The sequence below is a fragment of the Alosa pseudoharengus genome, unplaced genomic scaffold (assembly GCF_046254945.1).
Source record: "Alosa pseudoharengus isolate Yale_2024_CS ecotype anadromous, Long Island Sound unplaced genomic scaffold, YU_APseudo_1.1 YU_APseudo_1.1_scf_6, whole genome shotgun sequence".
In the NCBI taxonomy this organism is placed as follows: domain Eukaryota; kingdom Metazoa; phylum Chordata; class Actinopteri; order Clupeiformes; family Clupeidae; genus Alosa; species Alosa pseudoharengus.
Genome location: NW_027468848.1, coordinates 39000100 through 39014589, shown reverse-complemented (window position 1 = coordinate 39014589; position 14490 = coordinate 39000100). Strand labels below are relative to the sequence as shown.

The 14490-nt window shown below is 42.8% G+C and overlaps 2 protein-coding genes across 2 annotated transcripts; one reads left to right on the top strand and one right to left on the bottom strand.

The window, feature by feature from the left end:
- Nucleotides 1-459: 459 nt before the first annotated feature.
- LOC143106786 (uncharacterized) lies at nt 460-2191 on the top strand. The gene has a single exon (XM_076271263.1). It carries the CDS (start codon nt 589-591, stop codon nt 1969-1971), a length of 1383 nt encoding a protein of 460 aa, XP_076127378.1. The 5' UTR covers nt 460-588; the 3' UTR covers nt 1972-2191.
- A 2174-nt stretch (nt 2192-4365) lies between these two features.
- Nucleotides 4366-14487, bottom strand: LOC143106765 (uncharacterized). The gene is made up of 11 exons (XM_076271232.1): nt 14400-14487; nt 14208-14307; nt 14003-14120; nt 9910-10002; nt 8854-9033; nt 8559-8629; nt 8032-8089; nt 7822-7957; nt 7293-7366; nt 6500-6692; nt 4366-6304 (listed from the first exon to the last, which is right to left on the bottom strand). The coding sequence occupies exons 4-11, from the start codon at nt 10000-10002 to the stop codon at nt 5610-5612; spliced, it is 1500 nt and encodes a 499-aa protein (XP_076127347.1). The 5' UTR covers nt 14003-14120; nt 14208-14307; nt 14400-14487; the 3' UTR covers nt 4366-5609.
- Nucleotides 14488-14490: the final 3 nt, after the last annotated feature.

Sequence of the window (14490 nt, the reverse complement as noted above, 5' to 3'; positions counted from 1 at the left end):
GCGCTCGATATGGAGCTCCATAACCGCGTTTTTCTAGGACTTAAGCCATCTTGTCCCCTATGCAATAGCCCCAGTCACGGCGCGGCCGAGTGTCCACTAGTCAACCCCGACCATCAACTCCCCAGCACCAGCTCCACAGCCCCTAAATCCTCATCCTATGTTCCCCGCATCCCCGATGCTACGGCAGGAGAAGCCAGGGAAGAGGACGAGCGTTCCTGGAAAGGTCGAGAAATCTGCCGAAAATTTAACTTCGCTCAGTGTCGCCAATCCTCCTGCCGTTACCTCCACGTTTGCAGCTACTGCGCAGGCGCCCATGCCAAGTCAGTCTGTTCCGCACTCAAGAACATAAATAAATAGTTTAAAAAGTACCTCTCTACTCCAATCATTGTTTCCGCTCTCCATTCAGAACTTCAGTCCAATCCAAATAGGGAATTTTGTGACTATTTGACTTTGGGGTTGACGCATGGGTTCCATCCAGGTGTTTTAGCAAGACCTACAGAGTCTTTCGTTTGTAAAAACCTACAATCTGCCGTCAAAGATCCGGAGGTAGTCACCTCACTCCTAAGCAAAGAGGTTGAATCTGGTTTTATGATCGGTCCGTTCACCAAGCCTCCATTCCCAGTCTACAGGATCAACCCTATAGGCGTAGCTACGCGCAAATACTCAGGGAAAAAGAGACTTATCATCGACCTCTCAGCTCCGCACAATAGTACCACTCCCAGCATTAACAGTTTGATTCCACTAGAAGAGTTCTCGCTGCACTACCACTCCGTCGACGACGATATCGCTCTGATCAAAAAGGCAGGCAGACGTTGCTGGCTAGCTAAAGCGGACATCACCTCAGCCTTCAAAGTCATGCCCATTGATCTCGAATTCTGGCACCTCTTCGGAGTCAAATGGCATAGGAGATACTATTTTGCAGTTCGCCTCACCTTCGGCTGCCGCAGCAGTCCCAAAATTTTTGATACGCTATCAGAAGCCCTGTGCTGGATTCTCCTAAATAATTATAAGCTCCCATTTCTCGTTCATCTTCTGTATGACTTTCTAGTAGTTATCCCCCATTCCTACCCACCGGCCCTAGGCATTTCTACGCTAATCGACGTATTCAACAAACTGGGAGTCCCACTCTCAGAAGAGAAGACGTGCGGTCCCTTATCCAGACTCGAATTCCTCGGCATCATTTTAGATACCGAAGAATTCTCTTCATCTCTCCCCAAAGAGAAAAAAGACAGAATCTCTTTACTGTTGAACGAGTTTATAACCTCACCATCTCACACCAAACAAGAAGTTCTCTCCCTTCTAGGCCACCTCAATTTCGCCATGCGAATCATTCCCCAGGGCCGCCCTTTCATCTCGCATCTCCTAAACTGCGCCTCAGCAACCCCATCTCTCGAAGACGTAGTATCTCTAGATGCCCAGTGCCTGGCCGATCTCAAACTCTGGAGGATGTTTTTAGACGAATGGAATGGTCTGTGCATGTTCTACGACGACTGCCAATCATCTCCAGAAGACCTCCAGTTGTACACAGACGCAGCCCCCTCAATAGGCTTCGGAGGCTTTTTCAAAGGGCGCTGGTTTGCATCCCCTTGGCCACTAGAGTTCAGAGAGCTAATAACGGAAAACGAATCGTCAGCCGTGTTCGAACTCTACCCCGTAGTCATTGCGGCCCTACTCTGGGGGAAGGAGTGGACCTCCAAGAGCGTGCTAATCCACAGCGACAACGAAGCCGTAGTGCACGTCATAAATAACTCGCGCTCAAAATCGCATGCGCTTTCCCCTCTTATTAGGCGTCTAATCTGGATAGCAGCCAGCTACCAGTTCATTATAAGAGCCGCGCACGTCCCCGGTTGCCACAATGAAATTGCTGACTCTCTTTCTCGTCTTAATTTCCAGAGATTCAGAAGCTTGGCTCCAGAGGCGGACCCGTACCCTACTCCACTCCCCAGCTTTTCGGAGACCATCTTCCTATAAACCACCCCCTCAGCTATCTTCAGCCCATCACGGCCGACCTAGCCCTCCAAGCCCTCGCACCCAGGACCATGCAGTCCTACTGGACTGCTTGGTCGTGCTTCAAACAGTTCCATACAAAGCACTCACTACCATTTCCCAGTTTCGATGCAGTCACCATATCATCATTTATCACCTACGCCCACACTTCACTCGGGATCAAAGTCTCTTCCATTAGAGTCTACCTAGCTGGCATTCATTTCGTCTACAAACTCCTCCACGGCTCCGAATGCCCTTCCTTCTCCGACACCAGGATAGGCTTGTTAATCAAAGGTATCCGTAGGCAACAGCCAGTCCCCCAAGACTCCCGCCTTCCCATTACCTCAAGCATTCTCGCCACCTGCCTCGCTACCCTTCGCAAAGGGTTCATATCACCACATTCCGATTTCACCATCTCCGTTATGTTTATACTGGCCTTTTTTGGGCTGCTGAGATGTAGCGAGTTTACATGCCCTTCGTCTCTCTTCATTCCCGATGTCCACCCGTGCATCGCAGATCTAGAGCAGCTAGACCAAGACACCATTCGATTTACCATCAAACAGAGTAAAACCGATCAGTTCCGAAAAGGACACTCCATATTCATTTTTAACTCCGCCTCAGATCTTTAGCCTTTCCAATACCTATCTCACTACATCTCATATCGGTCAGCTCAAGCTTCGTCTACTAGCCCGCTCTTCGTGTCAGACGAAGGGCTACCCATCACTCGCCACAGATTCCAGACACTCTTAAAAAACATTCTAGTCAAATCTGGTTTTCCCGCGGATCGCTACTCCGCACACTCCTTCAGGATAGGAGCTGCCACAACAGCTGCGCTCAATGGCTTATCGGAGCAACAAATGAAAATACTGGGCCGTTGGTCCTCGGATGCCTACCAGTCTTACATCCGCTCCAATCTAGTGGATTTACGACTCGCTCAGCAAGCACTTATGTAGTTGGTAGCGGCCTTTCTCTGTGATCTTTTGGGGTGCAAGCGGTCATCGCTCTATCGCGATGTCCGCTCCAGGCACTCCAGGACCACGGACAGCTACCTTGCCAAACACGCACTTCTCCCATACATTCTAGTCTAGCTGAAGCAATCATATAGAAGGGCGAACTAGTGAAATGATGTTTTTCTAAACAAAGTTCGGGAGGAGCCTTCGGGATGATTGACAGCAATTAACTCGCCCACTGCTGCCGCAGGGTAGGCCTATTTAAGCCGACCTCCTTTTCCATACGTCACACGCTCCGACGTTCGCGAAATCATCCCCCCTCCTCCCCCATTTCACCAATTGCCCTGTTACTCATCCTCCTTACACAGGGGGGTGCAAGCGGTCATCGCTCTATCGCGATGTCCGCTCCAGGCACTCCAGGACCACGGACAGCTACCTTGCCAAACACGCACTTCTCCCATACATTCTAGTCTAGCTGAAGCAATCATATAGAAGGGCGAACTAGTGAACAAGAAAATTAGATCAATCCCTCTTCTGTTCCCCCTTGCATCAGTTTTTGGAATAATACGTTTGAAAATATCATTTGGAAAAGATTTTGGTTTCTAAAAAAAGATTTCTTGATTAGCAACAAAGTTGTTGAGGTCTCCCTCAAGATTGTTCATAAATGTTACCCTTGTAACTATCATCGGTGTAAATTTCATACTGGTATCAAAGAGGAATTCCCCTTTTGTCTGTTGCCTAGAAACAATTGATCTTATTTTTTATTTTTTATTTTTATTTTTTTTTGGGGGGGGGGGGGGGGGAGGCTTATATTCAAGGATCATCTGGCTTGATTTTTTTCGAGCTATGTGAGTACAAATACTTCCAAAGATTTTACTTTAACTTTAAAAAAAGATTTATTTTTGGTGTCCCCAAAGTCCAAAGTGATATTTCTAATAGGGACTTTAATCTGCTTCTTTTCCTAGCAAATTTTATCAATAGAAAACCTCTTTTTTGTATCTTTCTAAAGGACTTTAGACAATGAACACTCAACATGCCCTTTAGCTATAAATACACGTCTACAATGTGCCATTTTTAAGCTTCTGAAATCCTCGTAACCTCTTGTCTGTATTGTCAGTTTGCTCATTAAATGTATATTTTCTAAGTACTTGTACTTATTCTCTTGTTATTTTCACCAGCTTCTGCCTGTTTGTGTACTTGGACTGAAAATTACAATAATTAAAAAAAAAAGGTCAGCGTGGAACTATGGGGCTAAATGAGACAGGTGAGTCACAGATGCATTGTCCTGTCATAGACAGGAGTAACAGAATGCATTAGCCATGCGGTCAGAGATTCATGGCTGAAATAACTGACTTTAATCAGGAAGTCATTAAGAAATTTGCTGAGTAATGTACTAAAGTAAACAGAAGACACAGTCACAGAGATGATGTTCAATCGGGTTGTAGATTTATTCAACTGTGTACATGAGAGAGGTGCTTCACAAAAATATGCACAAGGTTTGCTTGTGTATCATGTCTGACTAGACTAGGGATTATTCTGAGGTTAATCTTGAAGATACCCAGAGTACCTTAAACAATAATCTACCTGGCACTGATGACATTGGAATGCATTTTTTAGACCGAAAGCATGTCATCTTGTGGCCATGAAACATGTAATACTTATATTATACTGTACACTCTGTTGGAAATTTTTTAACAGTTATTTCCTCATAATCCATGTCATAGATTAACTTCATTCTTAACATTTTGTTCCTTGGATGGGATGGTATTGATAAGGTATGTTTTGAATGGAATACTTATGAAAATGGCCATGGCTTTGAGACTGAGAGCTTAAAGGTGCTCTAAGCGATGCTGGGTAATGTCACTTCTGTTGACTTTCAAACAAAACAGAGAGCTAGCTCCCTACTTCCTCCCCCTCCCTTCCGTGCTGCTCCCATGCAATTGAAACTCTCCTAAACGCGCATCTCATCTGTGATTTGCTGGAACAGTTTGTTATGTTTTTATGGGCTAGGTTTGTCCAGGTTGTTTTTGTTGCCGTTTTTGGAGCCTGGGCTGTCCACAAAGATCACGTTTTTTTACAGTGTATTCAGGACACAGACAGCTAGCGGTTGGTTAGGTGATGTTTGCAGTAAGTGAAATAAAATGTTTTAGCCTAAAAAAACGTGTGGCATCGCTTAGAGCACCTTTAAATAAGATTTATCCAACTTGGTAACATCGATATCTTCTCTTGGTGTACATCTTTGTAGTAAATATAATGTATACTGCTCAAAAAATTAAGGAAACACTTAAATCACACATTGGATCAGTACTCTGACATTGTTTGGTGTTGAGGTGAAACTGTTATGAGGCGACTGTTTGATTTTGCTGTTAGGCTGTCAGACTGTCAGACATCCTCTGCGAGTAGTCTGAGAAAAGAGAAAAGGGTGGAAGTTTTAAAAAAAAGTGTGGATGGATACCTAAGACTGCCTGTCAATGGATACCTAAGAACTGACGGATAGTGTGACGCCAGTCCAGGACTATACATCAACAACAGAAGTTTCGTTTTTTCAGCAGAACAGGCAGTGAAGACTAATTAGCCGAATTTGACAAAAAGTGCATTGCATTGCAATTGTGGAATACACCTTAAAGTCTGCAGTCTAACAGAAACACCTCTGCCACTTGATGTGGGGCAGGTCTACAGATTTTCCCCAGTGTGCTTAAGCTCATGTTTTTTTAAATTTCCCTTTGTGGAAAACCTCTTGCCACATTGAGTGCAGTCAAACGGCCTCTCTCCTGTATGAATGCGCTGATGCGTTTTGAGATTTCCCTCATGAGTGAAGCTTTTCCCGCACTGAATGCAGTGGTACGGTCTCTCTCCTGTGTGAATGCGCTGGTGTATTTTGAGGTTGCCGATGTGAGTGAAACGCTTGCCGCACTGAGTGCAGTGGTACGGCCTCTCTCCCCTGTGGATGTTCTGGTGTGTCCTTAAACTTCCAAGTTGAGTGAAATTTTTGCCGCACTGAGAGCAGTGGTACGGTCTCTCTCCTGTGTGGAGCCGGTAGTGTCTTTTGAGACTATCCTCGCGATTGAAACTCTTCCCGCACTCGATGCAGTGATACGGTCTCTCTCCGGTGTGAGTGCGCTGGTGTTTGATGAGATTGCCCACATAGTGGAAGCTTTGGCCACACAAAACACAATGGTGCTGTCTCTGTGCAGAGTTAATGCGCTGGTGCACCTTGAGCTGGGAGCTGAAGCTTTTGTCAGATGGAGGATAGGAGAAACTTCGGCCTTCTTCTAGCTCTGTGGAAGAACTGGAGGAAGCAACGGTCTGCTGCGTCCAACTGGAAGTAGGGTTCTCCAAGGGGTCAGCAAAGGATGATGCACAAGGCCCTTTCCATTTCACCATAAAAAGACACGACACACAGAAACACATCAATGTCAGAGTTATTGGGTATGGTGTTTAGTGGTTCATAAACCAAACACAAAGGGGCAGAACCTTTACTATGGTGTCAGTGAATGGGCATTCAGCTATGTATGTGTATGAGTGTGGGTGTGTGTGTGTGTGTGTTTGGTGTTAGCTCTTACGGTTCTCAGACTGGTCTCCATCACTCTTCCATCTCCTCATCTCTTCCTCCATCCCTCGCTGTCCTTGTACTCTAGCCCAGTCCACCAGCCCCACCGACCCCCCACATAACTGGGCCAGAGACACGGGGTCGTCAGAGGGGAGGTCCATCTCCAACCGGAGGATTGGGCTCATGTTTGATTGGCCCTCTTCTTCCTAAAGCACATTAAAGAAAAACACTGGTGGAATTTAAAAACTGTAGTAATGATCGAATTTTGTCAAGGGGAAATTTGGACAATTTGTAATCTGTCAAACCTTCAAGCTTTAACTTTAACAGTGTTTCCCACCGCCAGTGGTGCACCGCCACAAATTCAACATTGACCACCACACAACTTGTCCTATTTAAATTCAGGACATTCAGTTAAGTTGTGCTGCTGTGCGAATGCAGCCTCTGCCCTTTTTCTCTCTCCTTCCGGACCCACCCCTCCTCTGCCTGCTCAGTGCTCACCAATTAAAATGCTATCGTGCAGGAATTGTTTTGATTTTTTTACAGTCTATGGTTTGAAGACAACATGCTTAAACACTATCAAATCTGATTAGCATCATGACCATACTGCGCAAATCTATTCAAAACTGTTTGGGTTACTAGGGCTAATCATGCAGGATAGCTGTAGGTGTAGCTGTAGCTTATTTTGAACTTTCAGGACTCCTGTTTGCTCAATCCAGATCAACTCAACTCAAGAAGCCTTATCCCCAGAATATTAGGCTCTTAGTTTGAAATTTTCTCCAAAATAGAATAGACTCCAAATACTGTACCTCGATCAGTTCTGTTTTGATGTATTCAGCTGCAGAGATGGTCTCTTCTGCTCCAGGGTCGGCTGTTTCTACTGCTTGAATAGAAAATAATTCATATTTAGATAGATTAAAATGAACAGTTAAACTGTTTTATTATCATTTGCTAAGTCACATTCAAACTGTAAAACCCTTTGCAAACAAACACCTGCCACCACATTCCATTCGTTTAACTGCACCAAACAAAAATCAGAAAGAAAGGTGATTTATATCCATAAATTATTATTGCTTTTTAATGAAACCTTGGCAAGTATATGTACTAACCATTTTACATCATCACAGATTGGTTAGTCATGATATAGTTTATGATATTGTTGTGTAATACGGTCTCACAGACAATAGCCACTTCTAATTAATGTGGGGCAATGATTGAGTTTTTTCTGTGAGTCTGTGTGTGTGCGGGTGTGCATTCCTGTAAGTATGTGTCTGTGTTAGCATCTCTGTGTGTATGTGTTTGTGTGAGTGTGAGTGTGTGTGTGTGCATGTGCGTTACCAGACTGCCTATGCTCTCCATATCCATGATCATCAGAACCATGTGTATCTTCTTTTTCTTTAATCCCAGAAAGTGGACCCTCCAGCAGCTTCTGATCATCAAACAAGACCGTCGGACTCTCGCCATCAGAAGAGACCTGACCAACAGACCATTAGCAGGAGATAAAACAGTCAGGTGTGTGTGTGTGTGTGTGTGTGTGTGTGTGTTTACCTCAGCCTTGACCTTGCTCTCCCCACCCTCCAGCCATTCATTCCCGTCCTGGAATTTCCTAGAGGAGAAGTTAAAAGGTCAAATGGGTAAGAAAGACATTGGAAGTTTACCATCAGGAAAATCGATGAGTTTAGAGGGCCATTACAGCTGTTTTCCACTAGGGAGCTCTACTGAGCAAAAGATCCCCAAAGTAAATATTACCTTTTAACATGCATGTGTGTAGGTGTGGGTGTAACTGCGTATGGAGCCAATACATATAAAGAAGCACCAACATCAGAACAACAATGGCCTACAGTTTCTTGAAAGAATACATAATGTTTCCCAATGTAATGAATAATAATAAGAAGAAGCACACATTATTTTGACAATGCACAATGATTTACAGTTATGACTTTTGTTTGACTTTTACACTTCACAGTTTACATGTGATTCTTAACATTACTGTATGGAATTGTGTGTGTGTATGTGATAGAGAGAGAGAGAGAGCGAGAGAAAGAGACCAAAGATGTCTGTGACTGTATGCATACCCATCTTTACACTGAAGTTTCTGGAGCTGCCGACGTAGGACCCTGAGTTCATTCCTTAGCAAAGCCACAGTCTGTATAATCACACATACACAATCACACATACACAATCACACAACAGACAAATACACTAGGCCTAATACACTCCTGATTAGTGTTGAAACAAAGTTGAAAGCTGTACTGAAACTGGCACACGTACATGCTCTCTCTCTCTCACACTCACACACACACACCGTGCTGGCATATATGATTGAACATCCACACATCCACACACACATACATACTAGATCACACAAACCTGGTTGGCTTGTGTAAGTGAGTTGTCTTTCGTCTCCAGGCGTTTCTGCAGCTCATCGGTCTGAAGTCTCAGCTGCCGGTTTGAATCCACTTGCTCTGTCAAGCTCCGACTAGCCTCCGCCTCCCTCTCCTCCAGACGACAGATCAGCACGCAGAGCTCCTGATTCCTCACTACTTCATGCTGACACACACACACACACACACACACACACACACACACAAAAGACATGTTCACTAGTTTGACCATCACCATGCTTGATTTAGAGCGCTAGTGTATGTATGGCTTGGTAGCTGGCCGTGGTGCTGAGATGCTAATAGGAAAGGGGGCGGTGCTAATCCTGGTCCCAGAATTTAAGAAAAACCACGTTAACAAGAAATTAACTCATTCCCACTGTACCTGGTAGACCACTTTCTGTCCGGTACCCAGTGGTGAAAAAATACAGATTTTAAGACATATGTGGACCTGTTACCTAGCCCACCATAGACTAGTGGCTAAGGAGCCGGGCTGAGCTAAGGTAAGGTTTTGTTGTGGGTTCAATTCCTGGCTTCCACTGTTGTGCCCTTGAGCAAGGAATGTAACCCCAAGTTGCTCTGGGAAGAATGGTCTTTGTAATATAATTGACAAAAGTCATTGTGGATAAAACCGTCTGCTAAATGAATACATGTAAATGTAAAGATTTTGTGTGTTATGATCACTTCACATCCTCTGTGGATAAAGGGCCATGTGAACTTAAAAGCTACGAGTGAAATGGAGAAGAAAGCAGAGAAGGTGGGATGGCTTGTTAGGCATGATGTTAGACAATTAAGGAAGGTTTATGTCTTTGAATACAGAAGTGGGGTGAGTGACAGCTGCCAGTCATCTTTGTGGGCTCCCTGAACTGTGTTTAGAAAACAATATTTATCATTCAATATCACACCAGTGATAGGCTACTTAGCCACTGATGATTACCTTAACAATGGAGGTATATTGTGGAGAGAGGATTTGTGAGGTTCTAGAGACGGGAAGATGGTAGAGATAACTGTAGCCTACATTGTGTGTGTGTGCGTGTCCTCTTACCTGTAATACTTGTGTTATGAATTGAGTGGCTTTCTCCAGATTGATGCAGGCTTGCTTGTGATTCCTGTCCATTTGCTGAGCAATCTCGTCCATCTTCACACACACACACACACACACACACACCAAATAGTCGAATACTCAGTAACAAGGAATGCTCACAGATTTAGGTAGTGCGGTAAAATTAGAATGATTTTGGATATTCGGCAGACATTCGACTGAATTGATGTACTGTTACAACGTTGCTTGTTAATCGTGTGTCGCACACATCTAAGATTCTAGGCTTATAAATCACACAATTAAATCCCGTTTACAGAGGTCTCCAGCCCACATTTGGTGAAAAGATGACCTCATTTGGTATTTTGAAGCCACAATATTTCACTTGTAATAACATGCTAACGCAAAACAGTAGAAGCACGCCGCAAACGTTATACACAACCTATTGCTCTGGACTACCTTTCACAGCAGTTGGTTTTTCAAAATAATAGTCCCCCTTCTGTATTCAACATGCACACAATATTCCCATGCCAATATTTCAGGCTGTGGTGCACTTGTGGCCAAATAATGCACACCATTCGAACCCTCTTCTGCAGCTCTTCATATCACAGCCCATATTTTTTGGAAATAAGACTTAATTTTGTGTTTGGGGGCCACTTGTAACATTTCACTTGTAATAACTTGCTAACGCAAAACAGTACAAGCACACCGCAAACATTATAAAGAATCTATTGGTATGGACTACCTTTCACAGCAGTTATTTTTTCAAAATAAAAGTCCTACATCTCTATAAAAACAATTGACGTAATTTTCCCACGCCAAAATTTCAGGGTGTGGCGCAATTGTGGCCAAATAAATGACACCATATTAGCCCTCTTCTTGAGGTCTTCGTATCACAGCCCATATTTTTGGAAATAATTATTTCATTTGGTGTTTGGGGGCCACTTGTAACATTTCACTTGTAATAACACGCTAACGCAAAACAGTACAAGCTCGCCGCAAGCATTATAAACGATCTATTGCCGTAGACTACCTTTCACAGCAGTTGGTTTTTCAAAATAATAGTCCTACTGCTGTATTCAACAATGCACACAATATTCCCATGCCAATATTTCAGGCTGTGGTGCACTTGTGGCCAAATAATTCACACCATTCGAACCCTCTTCTGTAGCTTTTCGTTTCACAGCCCATCATTTTTGAAATAAGACTTCATTTGGTGTTTGGGGACCACTTGAAATATTTCACTTGTAATAACATGCTAACGCAAAGCAGTAGAAACACACTGCAAATGTTATAAAGAAACTATTGCTATAGACTACCTTTCACAGCAGTTGGTTTTCTAAAGTAAAAGTCCTATTTCCCTATACAAACATTGACATAATTTTCCAATGCCAATATTTCAGGCTGTGGTGCACTTGTTGCTCAATAAATCACACCATTCTAACCCTCTTTTGGAGCTCTTTGTTTAACAGCCCATATTTTTTGGAAATACAACTAAAACGCCACAAGTGACCATAGCGTGAAACTATTGGCATTGGAAAATTATGTAAATTGTTGAATAGAGATGTAGGACTTTTATTTTGAAAAACCAACTGCTGTGAAAGGTAGTCCATAGCATTAGATTCTTTATAACGTTTGCGGTGTACTTCTACTGTTTTGCGTTAGCGTGTTATTACAAATTAAATGAAATCTTATTTCCAAAAAATATGGGCTGTGATACGAAAAGCTACAGAAGAGGGTTCGAATGGTGTGAATTATTTGGCCACAAGTGCACCACAGCCTGAAATATTGGCATGGGAATATTGTGTGCATTGTTGAATACAGCAGTAGGACTATTATTTTGAAAAACCAACTGCTGTGAAAGGTAGTCCACAATAGGTTCTTTATAACGTTTGTGGTGTACTTCTAGTGCTTTGCGTTAGCGTGTTATTACAAGTGAAATATTTCAAGTGGTCCCCAAACACCAAATGAAGTCTTATTTCCAAAAATTTGGGCTGTGATACGAAGAGCTCCAGAAAAGGGTTCGAATGATGTGATTTATTTGGCCACAAGTGCGCCACAGCCTGCAATATTGGCACGGGAAAATTATGTAAATTGTTTTATAGAGATGTCGGACTTTTATTTTGAAAAACCAACTGCTGTGAAAGGTAGTCCATAGCAATAGATTATTTATAACGTGTGCGGTGTGTTTCTACCGTTTTGCGTTAGCGTGTTATTACAAGTGAGATATTGCTGCTTCCAAACACCAAATTAAGTCTTCTTTTAACAAAATGTAGGCTGTGACATGAATAGCTCTGTAAACGGGATTGGCGCCTAGAATCTCATGCGCCACACACAACTAACAACGCATGTTTGTGTGACCAACAGGGTGTCTTTATGCACATTAACCAGGGAATCTACACTTTACCAATCTGTATTGCAGGCTGCCCAATGAAGGAACAGTATTGGAGCTGATATTATAAGAACATATACTTTTATTAACAGATAAGACACACACATTAAACAAATAGCAAATTTTGGCACCAGGGCAACAAACAATGTTCCGCATAAATTACAGCACAATCTAGAAGAATGAGTGAATACACCACAACACTTCACACTATATGGACAGTGCACAAACATACACTGATAAGGTTACACTGGGTTTCAGACACCACACTCAAATGGACACCGCAAACAAATTGCTGTTTATATAGGGAATATTGCACACTGCCCTAAGCCAAGACAACATGAGCACAAATACAGACATTAAACAGACACACACAGAGACAAACGGATATTATGGACGGTAAAACTATGACAGGCTGGCCTCCACTGATGGCGGAGCACAAGACAGTCGTGACGCAGACAGGCTAGATTCCGTCACATAGGTTACACAACACACACAAGTAAACAATGAAACAGTTACAAGTTCAGGAAAAACAGTGGCTGGCTGAACCGACGAAGGCAGTCCTCCTGCAATCAAAAGCATTGATACAATATAATGCTTTGCCAGGTTAAATAGTGGCGTAAGCTATAGATATTCACGCCAAAATTGAGGCATACCTCACTTTAGATGTGAAACTGCAGTCAGCTGGTTACCGTGAGCTGCAGATGCTCTAGTAGGGGAGAGCGGGGTTAGATGTCACACTTTTTACTTAATTAGTTTCCACAAAAACCGTGTCCTGCACAAATTCCCTTTCAGGACACAAAGGAAGCCTCATGTGTTAGGTACAAATGGAGGGACCTTGATCTGCTTGAATCCAGTCAGTTAGAAGGATGTGGGCTGTCAAATGCACCTTGCGCAAATGTGACAACCATCCCCATCACGAGGTAGGTTGTCACACGCTATGGGGTTAGTTGTCCCAATGTTATTCCAATGGGATAAAAATGAAAAATTGATACATTCTTAAAAATAATGTAAAAAGTTTAATTTCATTGAAATGCAAAACTACATACATCTTATGCGTTGAGAACATGAACAGGAAACATCAGGTATGTTCTTTTCATTAGTATTTTATGTTTTAAGTTGTTTTTTAGACTATTTAGATTAAATCCCTATTGAAACCAAGGTAATATGATGATATAATGAAATACTGAAGAGTCCATAGGCCAACATGTGACAACTAACCCCACAAAAAATGTGACAACCAACCCCAACTGACATTGCTAGCTCTTTTGATGGCCAGCAGCCACATGTTTTAGAGTAGCTATGATGAAAGGTAACTGAATTGTAGCTCTCTTTATACTTCTAAATGGTACTAATTATTTTATTGTCAACCCATTGTGTAATGAGTTAGAAGAAAAAGACTGAATGTCTCAATTTACTTTTAGACATGAAAAACAGTTAAAGTTGTCTCACATCAAGGTAATAAATCTTTCATTTTAAATTCCAACGTAGATGACCTCTGACACTAATTCTGATCATTTCTGTATTAACAGTTTTGACCAGTGCCCTTGAGTGGCTGAGATCTAACACATGTGACAACTTACCCGTGTGACATCTAACCCCGCTCTCCCCTAGCTAACTATGGAAACAATGGCATATAGGAGAAAGTCAGATGCCTTATTTTAAAAGCAACAATTTGTATTGCTACGTAAACACAGCCAATTAACTTACATTCTTAAAGCCAGTGTGGAGGAGATACGAGCTGTATGCACTCGCTTTAGTTTTAACGTAATTGAACCAGTATGGATAGTAAACAAGCTGTATACACTCTCCGATGTCAGCGTAGCTTCTGTCTGGATAATGACAAACAGGAAAGAGTCAGACCTATAAGTACTAAGCTTCGTATCAACCAGGGAAAAGGGAGATAGTAACTTACATTCTTAAAACCAGTGTGGATGTACTAGTCGCTGTGTACTCTCTATCGTAGCGAAGTTTCTGTGCAGCATGAGGTTCGTAGTCACGCGCCCCAGGCTGAGCTACAAAACAAACAGTTGGCCAAGTCAAGCACTAACACATGAATACAAGAGTTAAACATAAATAGGAGCTGAACAGTCTAAAAGAAACTTACAATCTCCGCTATGCACCACCGACACACCAACTTCCTGATTCACCGTTTCAAACAGACCGCTCTCCTGTCCTCTAGTCAGCTGGCTTATTTA

Coding starts and splice junctions, on each gene's coding strand:
- LOC143106765 (XM_076271232.1), bottom strand. CDS start 10,002: ATGGACGAGATTGCTCAGCAAATGGACAGGAATCACAAGCAAGCCTGC. Junction 9,034..9,909: donor TCATAACACAAGTATTACAG/GTAAGAGGACAC, acceptor TGTGTGTGTCAG/CATGAAGTAGTGAGGAATCA. Junction 7,367..7,821: donor TGGAGAGCATAGGCAGTCTG/GTAACGCACATG, acceptor TTTCTATTCAAG/CAGTAGAAACAGCCGACCCT.
- LOC143106786 (XM_076271263.1), top strand. CDS start 589: ATGATCGGTCCGTTCACCAAGCCTCCATTCCCAGTCTACAGGATCAAC.